General features: G+C 49.5%; 1 protein-coding gene and 1 non-coding gene across 2 annotated transcripts in view; both read left to right on the plus strand.

The window, feature by feature from the left end:
• Window positions 1-19,200, plus strand: part of CERS1 (ceramide synthase 1) — a 58,826-nt gene that overhangs the window by 23,243 nt on the left and 16,383 nt on the right. The window contains exons 2-3 of the mRNA XM_060233438.1: window positions 11,943-12,102; window positions 13,856-14,036. Of these exons, the coding sequence (XP_060089421.1) occupies window positions 11,943-12,102; window positions 13,856-14,036 (341 nt within the window). The remainder of the gene's footprint in view (window positions 1-11,942; window positions 12,103-13,855; window positions 14,037-19,200) is intronic.
• Window positions 7,681-7,747, plus strand: TRNAH-GUG (transfer RNA histidin (anticodon GUG)). Its single transcript has one exon. It is a non-coding gene; the product is annotated as a tRNA-His (tRNA).

The raw sequence follows: 19,200 nt of genomic DNA on the forward strand, positions 1-19,200 counted from the left end.
TTCTTTAAAATGCTTCTTGAATTATAATTGTCATAATAAAACCTCACTCCCATCATACTTTTTAAATGACTTTCTCCTATGTGGCCACAGTGGGCATGAGGAAGATTTCCATCTGTCAGCTTTATATGTTTTGGTTATTTTCCAGTTTTTTGGTGGGGGGAAATATTAGAAACTTTATCGAATCTTAGAGTTCAGCAAAATTCTCACAGGGGGGTTGAACAGCGGAGCCCAGAAGCAAGTATTTGTGGGGATGGGTGGGTAAAAAAGAAAGCGCACCATAAAATTTAGAGGTTCTGGAGCTCCGTTTCTGTGAGCTCCTGCCCAAAATGATGTCTGTCAGTTACAAGGATCAGGTGGGAGGTGACGGGAAAGACCTCTGCCGGAAATGCGGGAGACCCCCCTTCCAGCTAACTACTGACCTTGGTGGAAAGAGGGTCTAATTCAGGGTCTAATTCAGTGTAAACCATCTGTGTGTGTGTGTGTTATTTTGTAAAAAAAAAAAAATTCCTTCTTCCTAATGTTAATTTCAGAAGCTGCTGACAATTCAGAAACCATATGCCAGTGATTTCCCGATCGCAGTCGAGTGCCGCATCTCGGAATCGAAGGGTCACCTTTGTGAACACATTCCTGTTTGTGAAAGCAGAGTAAAAATACGTTTTTAGTGGGAGCAACGCTGCAGAGTTGGAGTAGAGCCTTTGCTAATAAATCCACAAATTGCTGGCCAGCAGGGGGGGGGGGGATGACTTATGAGCTCTCAATATATTGGTAGTCTAAAGGGGATTAAAAAAGAAAGAAAGAATATATTTTATTTAAAGAATTTTTGCCTGGATAGGGTGATTGCCTGCCATATGAGAGCGACTCTTTGCGTGCATGAATGACTGCAAATCAGGATCTGGCCTTCCCAGGAAAGATTCCTGTCTCTTTTGCTTCCTAAAGTACAGCCGTGTGTAATTGAAGGAAACGGGGCCGGCAGCTACTGGACCAGCAGCTGTTGCCATAGCAACAACAGAAATGCCTCTGTTGCCAAGGGCAACCCTGCCTGCATCGGGCAAGGATGCTTGTGGGTGGATGCCCCAGCTTTATGAACCGATGTTGGGATTTTAGCAAGCGATGCTTGAATGTTGCTGGGGAAAGCCCCACAGAGGTGTGACCCTGCGTGTTCAAACCTGTGAAGGGTGGCAGGGAGGGGGGGCAAGATTTTGAATCAGGGAGGGGAATTAGAACCCCCAGTCACCGTTATAGCATGGGTGCGAGAAGACCAAATCAGATGGCTTCGCCTTCCAGCCCAACGCAAAGAGACAGGCAACATTTCTCCAGGGTCTCAGCAGAGAAAGGTCTTCTCCAGGCCTGCAAGCTGTGAGATCCGTCTGTGCAGATGTGTACAGAGTAAACTTGAATCCTTAAAATGGAAATCATTATGATATGATCCAGCCTAGGGATGCTAGCCTCCAGGTAGTGTAACAAAAGGTAAAAAAAAGTACGAAAGTAACAACCGTCGCTACAAATCTTGGCTTGCTACTCTGTATTTTGAGACAAACAATTTATTATCAATATTATTGAAAAAAACAGGGCACACGAGATGCCAGATTTTATCAACGTTGGCAAAATTGCAGTAGAGGGTTGGATTACCCGTGAAGTCGCATTGCAGGGCGAGACCTCTGACTTTGGCAAGCTACTCTGCCGCGGACTCGGCCTGCTGCTGCCTCATGTAGAAAGCATGTCTGTGTGCAAGGCGCGTAGGTTGTGGGGATATGAACATATGAAGCTGCCTTCTACTGAATCAGGCCCTGGGTCCATCAAAGTCAGTCTTGTCTACTCAGACTGGCAGCGGCTCTCCAGGGTCTCAAGCGGAGGTTGTTCACGCCTACTTGGCTGGACCCTTTTGAGTTGGAGATGCCGGGGTTTGAACCTGGGACCTTCTGCTTCCCAAGCAGATGCTCTACCACTGAGCCACCGTCCCTCCATCTCTATCACTTACTGCCTGGGCCCTTTTGAGTTGGAGCTGCCGGGGATTGAACCTGGGACCTTCTGCTTCCCAAGCAGATGCTCTGCCACTGAGCCACCATCCCTCCATCTCCATCGCTTACTGCCTGGACCCTTTTAAGTTGGAGCTGCTGGAGATTGAACCTGGGACCTCCTGCTTCCCAAGCAGATGCTCTACCACTGAGCCACCATCCCTCCATCTCCATCACCTACTGCCTGGACGCTTTTGAGTTGGAGATGCTGGGGATTGAACCTGGGACCTCCTGCTTCCCAAGCAGATGCTCTGCCACTGAGCCACCGTCCCTCCATCTCCATCACCTACTGCCTGGACCCTTTTGAGTTGAAGATGCCGGGGATTGAACCTGGGACCTTCTGCTTCCCAAACAGATGCTCTGCCACTGAGCCACCATCCCTCCATCTCCATCACCTACTGCCTGGACCCTTTTGAGTTGGAACTGCCGGGGATTGAACCTGGGACCTCCTGCTTCCCAAGCAGATGCTCTGCCACTGAGCCACCATCCCTCCATCTCCCCTCTGTCCCTTACGGTCAGGTGATACGCTGTTTCCTGCTGGTCACCTCAGTGCGCGTAGCCACTCTGTGTTGTAAATTCAGGGGTCGAAATGCAAGACACAACAATTCCATAATGGAAGGCCCAGTCCTTTCCTTCAAATTTATATTGAGACACTCTCCAGCTTTTACAGTTGTTGTATAGACGGTTGCAGTTGGAGCCTCAGTGATCAACAATCTTCCATTAGGGGCTACCCTTGGTCAGATTCAAAATGTCTCTGTGCTAAGCACATTACACTGTGTCACGGGCTGGGGCCGGGTCAGGCAAAGTCCAGGGGCAGCCCAAGGTCTGTAGCCGGTGAGCAAAGAGGGTCCAAGGCGCCAAAACAGAATCACAGTCCAGGTATCGCAGCTCAGAGGTTCAGAAGCCGAAGTCAGGGGGTCCAGAAGTCAGAGCCAAAGTCAGGGGGTCCAGAAGCCAAGGTCAAAAGCCGAGGTGGATGCTAGAACGTCAGGTAAGAGACTAGTTGCTTCCACAAAGCCTCCTCCCAAAGCGCACAGCTATATAGCCCTCTGCTGTCTGTTGCCCATTTGGGCTAATTGCTGGCTCAGAGAGGCAGCCAGGATCCTGCTGAGACTCAAGCACCCTCACTCCTAGAAGAGCCAGAATCCTTTCAAAACTCAGGGCTCAGGGAGCGTCTTGCTCGTGAGCGTGCCGCCCTCCTCCGATCCCTGAGGCCCTGCCGGAGGCGGTCACGCAAACGAGCCACCCGAGAGGGCGAGGCAGGGGGGCTTGGATCTTCTCCAGCAGGAGGCAGGGGCACTGGTGCAGGTGGCAGGGGCACAGTTACTTCTGCAGGGTCCCCAGTACCCATGACACACTTACAGTGGATCTCCAGGTGACGGAGATTAATTCACCTGGAGAAAATGAGCACGTTGGAAGGTGTCTCTCTGGCACTGTACCCCATTGAAGTCCCTCCACAAATCCCACCCTCCTCAAATCCCCAGGTATTTCCGAACCTAGACGAGGCAATCCTAATCCATCCTCTTGTAAAGTGCTTTAGAACCTCTCTCTTTGACCAGGGGAGTCTGGTTTTTAACCAGTCGGTGGCGCCGCTGTTTCTGCTGTTTTGTGGTTTTTCATCTTCCTTTGCTGGAGCAGACAGACCTGTTACTTGGAAACAGCGTGAACTGAGGTTTTTAGAGATTGGATTCAAGCCTCTTTTGCGGTCTCAGAACTTGGCTTAGTGACAGTTTAAAAAGGGGAGGGGGGGCGGAAACAGTGGAGCTTCCTTGAGGTCTTTCGTGCTTGGAGACATCTGCGTTGTCTGCCTTTTGCCCGGGAGAGAAGCAAAGGCGTCGCAGCCCCTTCCACCTTTTCATGGTCGGGTTGAGTTAATCAACTGGGATGTACAAGCCTTTAAAAAGAAATATATTAATTTCTGGGTAGGGCCTGTGGCTCAGAGCCTCTGCTTGGCAAGCAGAAAGTGCCGGGTTCAATCCCCGCCTTCTTCAGTTGGAGATCAGGATGCAAATGATGTGAAAAACCTCAGCCTGAGACCCTGGAGAGTCCAAGTAGAGCAGACAGTACTTGATGGATTGCTGGTCTGATTTGTGTAAGGCAGGGGTGTCAAACTCATTTGTTATGAGGGCCAGATCTGACATAAATGAGACCTTGTCGGGCTGGGCCATATATGCTATAAAATGTAATGCCAGGTAGCAGAGATACAAACTTCATAAAGGACACAGACAAACACAATTAAGGGGTTTAAACTTAAAAGCATGATTAAAACATGTAGCACTCGTTGGTCTTAGAGATGCTTTCTTTGTATTTCTCCCATGGGATCCAGGGAACTGGGCCAAGGAAGCTCTGGCTCTTTCTTTCCTTCCCCAGGGGACCAGGCGGGGGAGGAGCCTCAGCCAGAAGAAGGAAGAGAGGCTTGGCTCAGTAGCTCTGCTGTACGATTGAGAGAGCCTGGCAAAGCAAGCTGTGCCTCCCCCCCTCCTCCCTAAGGGAGGAGCCTCAGCCAGTGGATAAAATTGAGGCTTTGCTCTGTAGCTGTGCTGTGCGATTGAGCAAGCCTGGCAAAGCAAGCCATGATGGAGAATGCAGCAAGAGAGCTGGAAAAGGAAGCAGATGACAGCCTGTCGCTTGGGGGCCTGATAAGAGCCCTCCAGGGGCCTGATTCGGCCCCCAGGCTGCATGTTTGACACCCCTTGTGTCAGGCATCTTTATGTGTTGGTGTGCTTTCTCCATTTATTTAAAACATTTATTGACTATCTTTCTTCCTTATGAAGCTTGAGGCAGCTTACAATATGGAAAAAATACATAAACTGCACATTTAAAATCACACTCACTGCTAGTAACTTGTTCAAATGCAGTCCTAAATAAAACCATTTTCAGCTGTCTCCTGAAGACTGAGGGGGCCAGGCACACCTCCCTAGGAATGTTGTTCCATAATCGTGGGGGGCTGCCACCGAAAAGGCCCTGTCTCCAAATGAGGGATTTTTTTAAATTGATGGAACCATCAGGAGGTCCACTCCCTGCAATCATAATTCCTGACATGGCCTTAGTCCTCACTGAGGGAGTCTGCTTGCAGTGGGGCTCATGGGTCGCCAACCACCAGGGTTGCCAACTCTGAGTTGGGAAATTCCTGGAGGTTTGGAAGTAGAACCTGGCGAGCATGGATTTGGGAGAGGGGAGGGACTGCAGCAGGGTATGACACCGCAGAGTCTGCCCTCCAAAGCAGCCATTTTCTCCAGGGTTACTGATCTCTGTCATCTGCAGATCTGTTGTAATTTTGGCGGGGGGGGGGGGGATCTCCCAAGTCCTGCCCGAAAGTTGGCACCCTCACAGTGCTGCCCACCCACTCAGAGGGACAGAAGGGATCCTGGGAAATCTAGGCCCTGTAGCTACTCCAGCACAGGCTTCCCTGGAGCATGTAGGCCACACTATACCTAGGATCATGGCAGGCACCTACAAGGCAACACCTCACAATCCTGCCCCTCAGGGTTGCCAGGTCCAATTCAAGAAATATCTGGTGACTTTGGGGGTGGAGCCAGGAGCAAGGGTGTGATAAGCATAATTGAACTCCAAAGGGAGTTCTGGCCCTCACATTTAAAGGAACTGCACATCTTTTAAATGCCTTCCCTCCATTGGAAATAATGAAGGATAGGGGCACCTTCTTTTGAGACTCATAGAATCAGACTCCCTGGTCCAATCCTTTTGAAACCTGGAAGGTCTTTTTGAGAAGAAGCATTGGATGCTCTGCTGCAAATTTGGTGCCTTTACCTCAAAAAGCAGCCCCCTCCCAGAGCCCCAGATACTCGTGGATCAATTCTCCATTATACCCTATGGGAATCAGTCTCCATAGGGAATCATGGAGTGCCCAGCGGTCATTTCCTCCCCCGCCCCCCGCTTTCTGATGACCCTGAAGCGGGAGGAGGGCCTCCAAATGAAGGATCCCCTGCCCCCACCTGGGGATTGGCAACCGTCCTCCTCCTTCCTTGGCGAAAGCTAAACACCTAGGAGAAAGTGTGCACCCTTCCCCTTTTCTCCCTGATAACAAAAAATGTCCGTGTGAAGTAATGTGCAGGAAGGAAGATTCAGTCCTCAGCCCAACTGTGCGAGTCTCTTCAGCCTCATGAGACCCGTCGGTGGTGTGGGTCACAACCGAAGTTACTTGAATTTTGGAGTAGGGATGCCAATCTCTAGGTGGGGGCAGGGGATCTCCTGGTTTGGAGGCCTCCCCCCACTTCAGGATCTTCAGAAAGGTGGAGAGAGGAAAATGTCTGCTGGGCACTCCCGTTATTCCCTATAGAGACCGATTCCCATAGGGTATAATGGAAAATTGACCCACGGGTATCTGGGGCTCTAGGGAGGCTGGTTTTTTTTTTAGATAGAGGCACCATATTTGCTGCATAGCATCTGACGCCCCTCCTCAAACTGTCAGAGTATATGCAAAGCCAAACAGTTTCTAAGCACATGCTGGGAAAGTGAAAGTAACTGAACTGCCAGGTAGATCACCTAAGTGACAGAAGGTGGCTGGTTGCCAGATTGCATCAGCCAGAGCAATGTCAGCATGACTCAGCAGGAAGCTGATTGGTTACCTGGCTGGACCTGATGTATAAATGTACAAAGACACTTTACTGTGTGTGGGATATGTATGGTGGAGGTGCAGCGGAGCATTCCGTCGGTTTGGAGAGTGGAGGTGTAAATAAATTGTATATAGCGGTTTTAACACTGCTGTGTGCAAGCCTTCATTCTTTGCGTCACTAAAACCACCCTCACTAAGCACAGGCGTATCAACACAAACTACCCCCCCCCCCAGTTAAAAAAGTTTGGACCAGGGGGTCCAGTTCTATGAGGCTTGAAAGAAAGTGCCCTTATCCGTCATTATTCCAAACTGAGGGAAGGCCTTTGTGTGTTCCCTTGAAATGTGATGGCCAGAACTCCCTTTGGAGTTCAGTTGTGCTTGCCACGCCCTTTCTGCTGGCTCCACCCCCAGTGTCCCTTGGCTCTACCCCCAAAGTCCCCAGATATTTCTTGAGTTGGACTTGGCAACCCTATTTGGGAGGCATTGGGAGGTTGGTGGTCCTCATGGATTTGCTGATGTGTGGCTTTGCGGGGGAGAGAACTGTAGCAAACTAGCTCTCCGTCACGTCTCCGGGGTCAGCAGAACGCCTGGGCAGCTCTTCCGCTGCTGTTTATTCCTTGTGATGCCGTTTGCGAGGAGTACGACAGTTCATTGACAAAACGCGGACAGGCCTCTGTCCCCAAGGAGCTTACAGAGAGGGGTGCCAGTGCCGACCCACCGTTCTGACCTGGCCCAGCCGCTCTCACAGAGCTGGTCAAAACATATTTCCAAGGAAATGGTTACGTAACGTTTCCTGTCCTCCCCGGCCTGCTCTGTGCTTTCAGCTCCAAGTCCGCTGCGTCTCAGGATTCCTCTTCATTTCTGGCTCCGCTCTTGAATAGAGAATCGGCTCCTTGGCCAGGGGCCTTCGGACAGCCCCGAATGGCTGCTTTTCATGCTCCGCTGGGTTGCGCAGAGCACAAAGGGGGAACCTTTGTGCCCTGGTGAAGGACCGTTTGCCTGCTAGCTTCCTTTCCTCCTGCCTTGGCTTCTGAAATAAGGTCTGTAGTTCAATGGGCCAGAATCTTTTCAGAGAGATCGTTGCGGAGGGACGGTGGCTCAGTGGTAGAGCATCTGCTTGTGAAGCAGAAGGTCCCAGGTTCAATCCCCGGCATCTCCAAAAAAGGGTCCAGGCAAATAGGCGTGAAAAACCTCAGCTTGAGACCCTGGAGAGCCGCTGCCAGTCTGAGAAGACAATACTGACTTTGATGGACCGAGGGTCTGATTCAGTATAAGGCAGCTTCATATGTTCAATCTCCCAGGGCGGCTTGTACATCTTTATTAGGGGGAAAACCCAGCCCAAGGGTCGTTTTGTAGAAAAGGAGGTGCCAGAGCTCATTCGTGCACCTCATTTGCATATGCCACACACCCCCTGACAACACCGGAAGGTGTACGAAATTATATCAGCTCAGCCTCTACCTTAAAATACTTACTGGGGCTGTTCAGACGCACGGTATAATCAGTTGTCACTGCTGTTTCATAACGGATTAAAAGTGGCTGATCAGACTGCCTCCCGCTATTAACTCGTAGTAGCCTCTCCCAATGCTTCTCGGAACCGGAGTATTTTGTTACCTCTTCCTTTGCCGTGTTTTTTGAGTTCTCCACGTAGTTTCCCCGTCTGGATAGTTCTCGACCAACTTCCGGATGTCTGAAGGCTGACCCGGAGCAAAAGGAGCCTCAGACATCTGGTTTATGGTTTCCATTTTTTTTTAACTACTTAGCGATATGCGCATAATTGCATAGCCGCATAATGTTTTAACCTATGTGAATGCGCATGACGCGCATAAAAATAGAGAAAAAAAGAACTGCATGGTGCCGTCGTGTGGAGGGCAGAAGACGGTTTCACCGCGGAGTGATTCAAATTGCAGTGTGGCAGTGTGATGGATAATATCCGGAACAAGGATATTCGGAACAGAACTGAGTCAGTTTAACACGGACTCAACACGCTGTGTGAACAGGGTCCTTGAATTCTAATGGTCATCATACAACCTTACTCCCATCGTACTTTTTAAGTTACTTTCTCCTCTGTGGCCACAGTGGTATGATGAAGATTTCCATCTGTCTGCTTTATACGTTTTGGTTATTTTTTTCATTTTTTTGTGGGGGGAAGTTTGTCAGATCTTAGAGTTCAGCAAAATTATTACAGGTGATCTGAACAATGGAGCCCAGAAGCAAGTTTTTTTTTTGGGGGGGGGGGGTGGAAATTAAGAAAGAGCACAATAAACTCCGGAGCTGGAAAAAGTGCAGAAAAGGGCAACTAGAATGATTAAAGGGTTGGAACACTTTCCCAATGAAAAAAGGTTAAAACGCTTCAGGCTCTTTCGCTTGGAGAAACGTCAACTGAGGGGTGACATGATAGAGGTTTACAAGATTATGCATGGGATGGAGAAGGCAGAGAAAGAAGTCCTTTTCTCCCTTTCTCACAATAGGAGAATTTGTGGACATTCAATGAAATTGCTGAGCAGTCGGGTTAGAACTGATAAAAGGAAGTACTTATACACCCAAAGGGTGATTAACGCATGGAATTCACTGCCACAGGAGGTGGTGGCGGCTGCAAGCATAGACAGCTTCAGGAGCAGATTGGATCAACATCTGGAGCAGAGGTCCATCAGTGGCTATTAGCCACAGCGTATTGTTGGAACTCTCTTTGTGGGGCAGTGATGCTCCGTATTCTTGGTGCTTGGGGGCACAGCTTCTAGCATCCTGGCCCCACTGATGGACCCCCTGATAGCGGCTGGTCACTCCTCACTCCATTTATAGCTGCTGGAATGGCCTTGGGTTAGCCATAGCTTTTGCAGAGTTGTCCTTGAAAGGGCAACTGCTGTGAGAGCCCTCTCAGTCCCACCCACCTCACAGGGTGTCAGTTGTGGGGGAGGAAGGGAAAGCAGATTGTAGGCTGCTGAGACTCTGTCCTTGAAAGGGCAGCTTCTGGGAGAGCTCTCTCAGCCCCACCCACCTCACAGGGTGTCTCTTGTGGGGGGAGAAGATATAGGAGATTGCAAGCCACTCTGAGTCTCTGATTCAGAGAGAAGGGCGGGGTATAAATCTGCAGTCTTTTCCTTCTCATTTGGGATACTGTGGGCAGTTCAGGTCACCGTATCTCCAAAAGGACACCAGAGAGCTGGAAAAAATACAAGCAAGGCCAGAGCAGCAACTCACACAGAGATGCAGCAGGCAGTGCCAGAGCAGCAACTCACACAGAGGTGCAGCAGGCAGTGCCAGCGTGTCTCAGTGTGGGGTGCAAATCCTTCCCGTGCGGTATCAGCTGTTCAATTACCTGTCCGCAGAGAGACAGGGGCCTTTAATTATTGGATTTGATTAGCTTCTACCTTGAGGCTACCTCTTCCAGTCACACCTTTCAGGCATGTTGTGGTCTGCAGCTCTGAGATTGAGCCTCCCGGGCAGAGCGATGGGCCTGGCTGCAAAAGGGCTCGACTGTAGGAGGAGCAGCTGGGGCCTTAATATAGCATCCCGAGTGGGAGCCAAACCCGGGCCCTGCTGACCTGTTGGCCTTCCCACTCCCGTTTTTTGTTTCAAACTCGCAAAGTCTCGGGTTTCCGATCCTGCTTTTGGCAGCCTGCTGCAGAAGCCGGGGCGGGGGAGCGAACGGAGGCGGGGGTGTGTGTGGCTGTGACGTTAGAAAATGTAGTGCCGTTTTATCAATTGTTGGGAGAAAGAGTGGAAACCAGGTACAGCTGAGTCTCCGTGTAATGGCTGCCTGTCGTCGGGGGAAGTGTTTGTGGGTCTCCTGCATTGTTCAGGGGGTTGGACTGGATGACCCTAGAGGTCACTTCCAACGCTATGATTCTTTGAATATGTTCGTTATGACAGAAATCCTCGCAGCGGCCCCGTGAGGAGGCTGTGGGGGGCAGGCCAGGGGTTGCCAACCTCCTGGTGGGACCTGGTGATCTCCCGCTTTTACAGCTGATTTGCAGACTACAGATCAGTTTCCCCGGAGAAAATGGCTGCTTTGGAAGGGTGAGCTGCGTGGCATTGAACCACGCTGAGGTCATTTCCCTCTCCAAACTGGGTTTGATTCCCCGCGCCTCCACATGCACCTGCTGGTTTGATCTTGGATCAGTCGTAACTCTGTCAGGGCTGTTCTCTCAAGAGCAGTTTCTGTCAGAGCTCTCTTAGGTCCCACCCACCTTACAGGATGTCTTTTTTTGGGGGGGGGGCAATATTTTTGTATTTCTTGTGTGTTTGCCTGCCTGCACCTGCTGACTGATCCCTACTGTGGGCTGGGGGATATTCAGGGAGGTGGCTGAATGAGCCTGCCCCAGCCTCTCAACTGGGTATTTCAAGGACACTTCCAAGTACTAACCACAGTTGACCCTGCTTTGCTTCTGAGATCTGATAAGCGTACCTGGGCTATCCGGGTGAGGGCCTCACAGAGTGTCTGTCGTGGGGGAGGAAGGGAAAGGAGATTGTAGGCCACTCTGAGACTCTGTCCTTGAAAGGGTAGCTTCTGGGAGAGCTCTCTCAGCCCCACCTGCCTCACAGGGTGTCTGTTGTGGGGGAGGAAGGGAAAGGAGATTGTGGGCTGCTCTGGGCCTCTGTCCTTGAAAGGGCGGTTTCTGGGAGAGCCCTCTCAGCCCCACCTGCCTCACAGGGTGTCTGTTGTGGGGGAGGAAGGGAAAGGAGATTGTAGGCCGCTCTGAGACTCTGTCCTTGAAAGGGCAGCTTCTGGGAGAGCTCCCTCAGCCCCACCTGCCTCACAGGGTGTCTGTTGTGGGGGAGGAAGGGAAAGGAGATTGTAGGCCGCTCTGAGACTCTGTTCTTGAAAGGGCAGCTTCTGGGAGAGCCCTCTTAGCCCCACCCGCCTCACAGGGTGTCTGTTGTGGGGGAGGAAGGGAAAGGAGATTGTAGGCCGCTCTGAGACTCTGTCCTTGACAGGGCAGCTTCTGGGAGAGCCCTCTCAGCCCCACCCACCTCACAGGGTGTGTGTTGTGGGGGAGGAAGGGAAAGGAGATTGTAGGCCACTCTGAGATTCAGAGTGAAGGGCGGGATATATATCCAATACCTACTTCTTCTTCCTCTTGCTTCTTTCTCCTTTTTCTTCTTCCAAAGATCCCAAGGGAAAAATAAGGTTATACTCACCCTAGGTGACCCCATTTAACAGCTTTTAGTCCATGCAGTCTCCCGAATCTTTATTTTTTAAAATGCTTAAGGTCTCAGACAAGGTGGGAGGTTTTAAAAATTATTTCATCATGGTTTCATTCTCCCCCCGACCCTGTGCAGAATTTCTCTGCGGGGAAGGAATGAGTTTTATCCGGTGCGCTTCTTTAAAATCCACCCCTGTTTTTCGACCACAGCCGTTTGCAGAATGGTGTCAGCTGGAACCGAAGGACGCCGCCAAAGTGCCAGAGAGTATCTGGAAGCTCCTGTACTACCTGTTCTCTTGGTCCTACAGCTCTTACCTGCTCTTCTTCGCCAGCTACCCCTTTTTCTACGACCCGCCATCCGTCTTCTACGGTAAGGAACCTCCTCCTGATGCAATGCCGCATTTTTGAAACTTGAAAGCTATTTTTCAAGCATCAAACCGCTTTCCAGTTTGGCCTTTTCATTTGGGAAGCAGGCACTGGGAAGCCTTTTGTTTCGTTTTTTGTTGGTTGGTTTTTCCCTGTCTGGCTGCTTGCTTAAATGCTTCTTGTAAGCTTGCAAACTGTATGTATGCATAGAAAATGCCGTTCTGACCTGTAGACTGTAGATTTATACCCCGCTCTTCTCTCTGAATCGGAGTGGCTTATCCTTTATCTCCTTTCCCTTCCTCCCAGAGTCTCAGAGTGGCCTACAATCTCCTTTCCCTTCCTCCCCCACAACAGACACCCTGTGAGGTGGGTGGGGCTGAGAGGGCTCTCCCAGAACCTGCCCTTTCAAGGACAGAGGCTCAGAGCGGCCTACAATCTCCTTTACCTTCCTCCCCCACAACAGGCACCCTGTGAGGTAGGTGGGGCTGAGAGAGCTCTCCCAAAATCTGCCCTTTCAAGGACAGAGGCTCAGAGTGGCCTACAATCTCCTTTCTCTTCCTCCCCCACACCCTATGAGGCAAGTGGGGCTGAGAGAGCTCTCCCAGAAACTGCACTTTCAAGGACAGAGTCTCAGAGCGGCCTACAATCTCCTTTCCCTTCCTCCCCCACAACAGACACCCTGTGAGGCAGGTGGGGCTGGGAGAGCTCTCCCAGAAGCTGCCCTTTCAAGGTCAGAGTCTCAGAGTGGCCTACAATCTCCTTTCCCTTTCTCCCTCACAACAGACACCCTGTGAGGCAGGTGGGGCTGAGAGAGCTCTCCCAGAACCTGCCCTTTCAAGGACAGAGTCTCAGAGAGGCCTACAATCTCCTTTCCCTTCCTCCCCCACAACAGACACCATGTGAGCCAGACGGGGCTGAGAGCTCTCCCAGAAACGCCCCTTTCAAGGACAGAGTCTCAGAGCAGTCTACAATCTCCTTTCCCTTCCTCCCCCACAACAGACACCCTGTGAGGCAGACGGGGCTGAGAGAGCTCTCCCAGAAGCTGCCCTTTCAAGGACAGTCTCAGAGCGGCCCACAATCTCCTTTCCCTTCCTCCCGCACAACAGACACCCTGTGAGGCTGAGAGAGCTCTCCCAGAAGCTGCCCTTTCAAGGACAGCTCTGTGAGAGCTGTGGCTAACCCAAGGCCATTCCAGCAGCTGCAAGTGGAGGAATGGGGAATCAAACCCGGTTCTCCCAGGTAAGAGCCCACGCACTAAACCACTACACCAAGCTGGCTCTGTATGGCCCAGCTAGCCCAGTGTTATCAGCCCTCAGAAGCAGAAGTATTTGATCGGGAGACCCCAAGGAAGCCCAGGGTCGCTATGCAAAGGCAGGCAGTGGCAAAGCACAGGATTCCCCTAATTTGGGTGTGACTGGACAGCCCTTTTCACGACGGCCACAGAAAATACCAGCAATGGGATGGGCATCAGTCGTGGATGCTGTAGACATTAAAAATTAAAATGAATTAATGTCATTGGAGACCGGCATCTTATTAGTAAAATGCTGAGGGAACAAGCAGCTACCGAGTGCACCCAGAACGGAGGAGAAAGCTCCGCCCCTGTTCAATTTCTCCTTTCCCACCATTCGCACTTCTGGGTGAATGAAACGGGCCTCGCGGGAGTCATGGGGGGGGGGGGGCGTTGAGCTGGGTCTCCATCCCGGCCTGTTCTTCTGCTGCTGACCTGACCTTGCTTTGTCGCCCTCCTTTCCACCCAGATTGGAGGAAGGGCATGGAAGTGCCGACAGACATCGCCGTAGCCTACCTGATCCAGTGCAGCTTCTATTGCCACTCCATCTACGCCTCCCTCTACATGGACGTCTGGCGCAAGGACTCGGTCGTGATGCTCATCCACCATGTGGTCACCCTGGTCCTCATCGCCCTCTCCTATGTCTTCAGGTGAGTCCCGGGCCCCGTTCACCTGCCCGCCTCCTGATTTCCTAACTGTATTCTTGGTGCTTGGCAGGGGGCACAGTGGGAGGGCTTCTAGTGTCCTGGTCTGACTGGTGGACCTCCTGAAGGCACCTGGGGTTTTTGGCCATTGTGTGACACAGAGTGTTGGACTGGATGGGCCATAGGCCTGATCCAACATGGCTTCTCTTATGTTCTTATATCTGGGGCTGTGATGCTCTGTATTCTTGGTTCTTGGGGGGGGGGGGGTGCACAGTGAGAGGTCTTCTAGTGTTCTGGCCCCAGTGATGGACCTCCTGATGGCACCTGGGTTTTTTGGTCACTGTGTGACACAGAGTGTTGGACTGGATGGGCCATTGGCCTGATCCAACATGGCTTCTCTTACGTTCTTCTGTCCGGGTCAGTGATGCTCTGTATTCTTGGTGCTTGGGAGGGGGGCAATAGTGGGAGGTCTTCTAGTGTCCTGGCCCCTCTGGTGGACCTCCTGATGGCACCTGGGGTTTTTGGCCACTGTGTGACACAGAGTGTTGGACTGGATGGGCCATTGGCCTGATCCAACATGGCTTCTCTTATGTTCTTATATCTGGGTCTGTGATGCTCTGTATTCTTGGTTTTTGGGGGGTGGGCGGGGGGGCACAGTGAGAGGTCTTCTAGTGTTCTGGCCCCAGTGATGGACCTCCTGATAGTACCTGGTTTTTTTGGCCACTGTGTGACAGAGTGTTGGACTGGATGGGCCATTGGCCTGATCCAACAGGGCTTCTCTTATGTTCTTATGTGACACAGAGTGTTGGACTGGATGGGCCATTGGCCTGATCCAACAGGGCTTCTCTTATATTATTCTCTCTGGGTCAGTGATGCTCTGTATTCTTGGTGCTTGGGAGGGGGGCAACAGTGGGAGGTCTTCTAGTGTCCTGGCCCCTCTGTTGGACCTCCTGATGGCATCTGTTTGTGTTTTTTTGTTACTGTGTGACACAGAGTGTTGGACTGGATGGGCCATTGGCCTGATCCAACATGGCTTCTCTCATGTTCCTATGTTCCTAAGAGTTTGAAAACCAAAAGAGAGGTCATTCAGAAGACTGTAAAAAACACACACGCACACAACCCTTGTGTTATAGTGACCAAGATTACTGAACTGTAATATACTTCAAACAAATTGTCACAGGTGAAGACAAAAATTACTATAAATCACATCAAACATCCATAAAACAGGGGTGTCAAACATGTGGCCCAGGGGCAGAATCAGGCCACCAGAGGGCTCCTATCAGGCCCCCGAGCAGCTGGCTGTCATTTGCTTCCTTCTCCCTCTCTCTTGCTTCCTTTTTCATAACAGCTTGCTTTGCAAGACTTGCTCAGTTGCACAGGAGCTACAGAGCAAAACCTCTATTTTCTCCATTGACTGAGGCTCTTTCCTTGGGGAGGAAGGGGGGAGGGAGAGCTTGCTTTGCCAGGCTCTCTCAGTCACACAACAGAGCTATTGAGCCAAGCCTCTCTTCCTTTCTATTGACTGAGGCTCCTCCCTCCCAGTCCAATGGGGAAGGAAGGAAAGAGCCAGAGCTTCCTTTACCCCATTCCCTGGATCACATGGGTGAAATACAAAGAAAGCACCTTTAAGACCATTGAGTGCTAATGTTTTGAGCATTTTTTTTTTAAAAAAAAATTAAATTGTGTTTGTGTCCTTTATAGTTTATATCTCTGCCACCTAATCTTAAATAGGTACACAAATGGCCCGGCCCAACATGAACTGGCCCAGCCCAACGAGGTCTCATTTATGTCAGGTCCGGCCCTCATAACACATGAGTTTGACACCCCTGCAATAAAGAGCCCAAAGGTGTAGAAGTTGACTTGCTTTGGAAATTCTTCCAGCAAGGCATACTCCACTTCTTATTTTCATACAAAAAGCTTCAATGAATGACATTCCAAATTCTTCTTCAGCTTTTTTTCCCCCAAAAAACTTCTTATTGAGCTTAATAAACATACAAATAAAGCAATCAATAGGGTTTGTAGAATCTTTCGGGATCAAATGCCGTGTTCTACTGGAGAAAGATTCCCTTCCGGACGTTTCGTTCTCAGCTGCGGAGAACATCCTCAGTGGCGTTGCAGCCGGAGCAGGCGCTCTGACCTTCTTGGCTGAGTGGGGCCACTCAACGCACAGCAGCCAAGAAGGTCAGAGCGCCTGCTCCGGCTGCAACGCCACTGAGGATGTTCTCCGCAGCTGAGAACGAAACGTCTGTAAGAAAAACTTTCTCCAGTAGAACACGGCACTTGAGCCCGAAAGATTCTACAAACCCTAATGATGTCACCAGCCGTGAAAACCTGAAATCTTTGAAAGCAATCAATGACTGTATCTGCAATCCTTCTTTGTGTAAAAGCATAGCATACCAGCAGAAAATATATATATATACACACACACACACACAAAATACAAACAAAACACTATATATATATATATATATATATATATATATATATATATATATATATATATATATATATTTTCACACACACATACATAATTGGCAGCTGAATTTAAAAAATAAGTACTCTGTCCATGTATTAATTACATCAAATTGATAATGTCATAATATCTACCAGGTATACACGTACGCATTTGATCTACAGGACCAAAAGAAAATTTAAGAAATGGGAAGCCACTTGTACATCAGAGATTCGTTACCCTCTGAATTGTTTATATTGCATAAACTATCTGCTATCTTGTCCATAGCATAGACCCAGATTTTAGCATACCAGACTTTAATGGAGGAATATTGGGAGATTTCCAAAATTGGGCTAACACCATTTGAGCAGCAGCTAGTAAAAGGCATATCAGGGATTTATTGAGAGAAGTAATAGGAATACCTTTCCAACAGTCAAGCAAAATGAGCTCCAATCTTAAGGGTAAACTATAGCCCGTGATATCCTTGATTTTTGCCACAATTACTGCCCAAAACGACTGCACCCTCGGGCAAGACCACCAGCAGTGTATAAATGTGCCCACCCTAAAACAATGTGCCCAGCTTAAAACAAAACCTACAAACAGGTTCTGAAGTATATTAAAGAGGGCACAAAATCTCACGGTATGATTCCCAGCTGTCGGTCACTTGCTCGTAGCTTCGGCTCAAACGCGCACACTTCACTCCCGCAAATCAGACGAAAAGCTCTTTATTAATATAGAAAAGGTACAAGCAGCCCCATGTAAAGAGTGGTAAAGAGCCCCGTGGCGCAGAGTGGTGAAGCTGCAGTACTGCAGTCCTAAGCTCTGCTCATGACCTGAGTTCGATCCCGGCGGAAGCTGGGTTCAGGTAGCCGGCTCGAGGTTGACTCAGCCTTCCATCCTTCCGAGGTCGATAAAATGAGTCCCCAGCTTGCTGGGGGGAAAGCAGAGATGACTGGGGAAGGCAATGGCAAACCACCCCGTAAAAAAGTTTGCTGTGAAAATGTTGTGAAAGCAACGTCACCCCAGAGTCTGAAACGACTGGTGCTTTGCACAGGGGACTACCTTTGCCTTTTTTAAAGAGCAGCTCTAATGCCCGTGCTAGCCAGGCAAAGAAAATTGGAGTGCCTTTGGAGGTTTAGAAACAATAGCAAATCGGTTAAAAAATGAAATAAATCCAGACTCCAAAGGCAGGAGTATTTCCTGCCTCCACCAGACACGCATGATAAGAAAGCTTTTTCCTCCTGCTTGGCTTTATCTTGGAAGCAGTGGGGGGGAAATTTGACCTACTGGCTCGCTTTGCCTCCTCCAGCCCTGCTGTTAATTGGGACAACAGCTCTGGCAAACTAAAAATCGGGCAGTTCCTGGCAAAACTTAGGTCAGTAACTTGCTTTAACTTATCCGCTGGCTCTAAGCTGATCTCTTCCTTGCATTCACTTGCAATTTTCAAACTGGCATTAGCTCAGAAGGGCCAGAAGCATCGAGTCAACTTCCTGTCTGATGGGACTCTACACCTTTGCACTCTCTATTGGATGTTTGACGTGACTTAAGAGTCATTTTTACCTTCACCTGTGACAGTTTGAAGTATATTATGGTTTAGTAATTTCGATCTCTATAAGCCTAGGGTTGTGTGTGTTTTTTTTAATGCTTCCTAAATTCGTCATCTCCACCCCCAGTCCTTTCTCTGAGCTGGTGCAGTGCAACAGAATGTTCACAAACATTCCTACGCGGAGAGTCAGCCAAAGGTCACCCGCAGCTGTCCTGATGCATCCTGAAAAGTCCCGCCTCTCCTTCAGGGCTCTGAACCAAGCCTTGTGATTGGGCCAGGGGAGGGGATGCTCCCCCGACGTTGCCACCGTGATGACATCACTCACAGTGACGTCATTGCGCCGGCGACATCGAGCACCGGCCGCTCTAGGAGCTTCCAGAAAAACTATGGTTTCCCCCCCCCCAGATGCTTAATAATAATAATAATAATAATAATAATTTATTTATTTATATCCCGCCCTCCCTGCCGAAGCAGGCTCAGGGCGGCGCACAACATATAACAAATACAAAATTACGATATAAAACATTATCTCAGTACAATATATAATTTGCTAATTAAAACCATTATAATTAAAACCATCAAAATTAAAACTAACATTTACAGTGCTATGTTCTTTTTTTTTTTTTGCATGACAAAATTTTTTTATGTTGTAATATATTGAAAATTTAAATGTAATTCTTCAATACATTACATAATTTCCCACCCTCCAATTTATGACCTCTGCCGGTATACAAAACAAATTAAAAACCTTTTAAAAGTAAAAATTCACATATATAGAATCTTAGCTAAAAGTTATCGTTCACTTACCTTTATCTTACAGTGCTATGTTCAAAGTGTTCTCCTCAGTAGTTTATGATGGCCGTATGTAGTAGACTAAAATCCACATTAAGCGAAGGCCAGTTGGAAAAGAGAAGTCTTGCAGTCCCTATGGAATTGATCAAGACTCCGCTGGGCCCGCACTTCATCCGGTAGTTGGTTCCACCAGTGTGGAGCTGCGATCGAAAAGGCCCTTTCTCGTGTATGCTTCAGTTTGGCCTCCTTCGACCCGGGGATTGTCAACCTATTTTGTGCACCTGATCTCAGTGCTCTCTGGGGCACATATGGGGAGAGACGGTCCCTAAGGTAGGCAGGGCCTCAGCCATATAGGGCTTTAAAGATAATGACCAGCACTT

This window comes from Heteronotia binoei, chromosome 2, assembly GCF_032191835.1.
Source record: "Heteronotia binoei isolate CCM8104 ecotype False Entrance Well chromosome 2, APGP_CSIRO_Hbin_v1, whole genome shotgun sequence".
Classification (NCBI taxonomy): domain Eukaryota; kingdom Metazoa; phylum Chordata; class Lepidosauria; order Squamata; family Gekkonidae; genus Heteronotia; species Heteronotia binoei.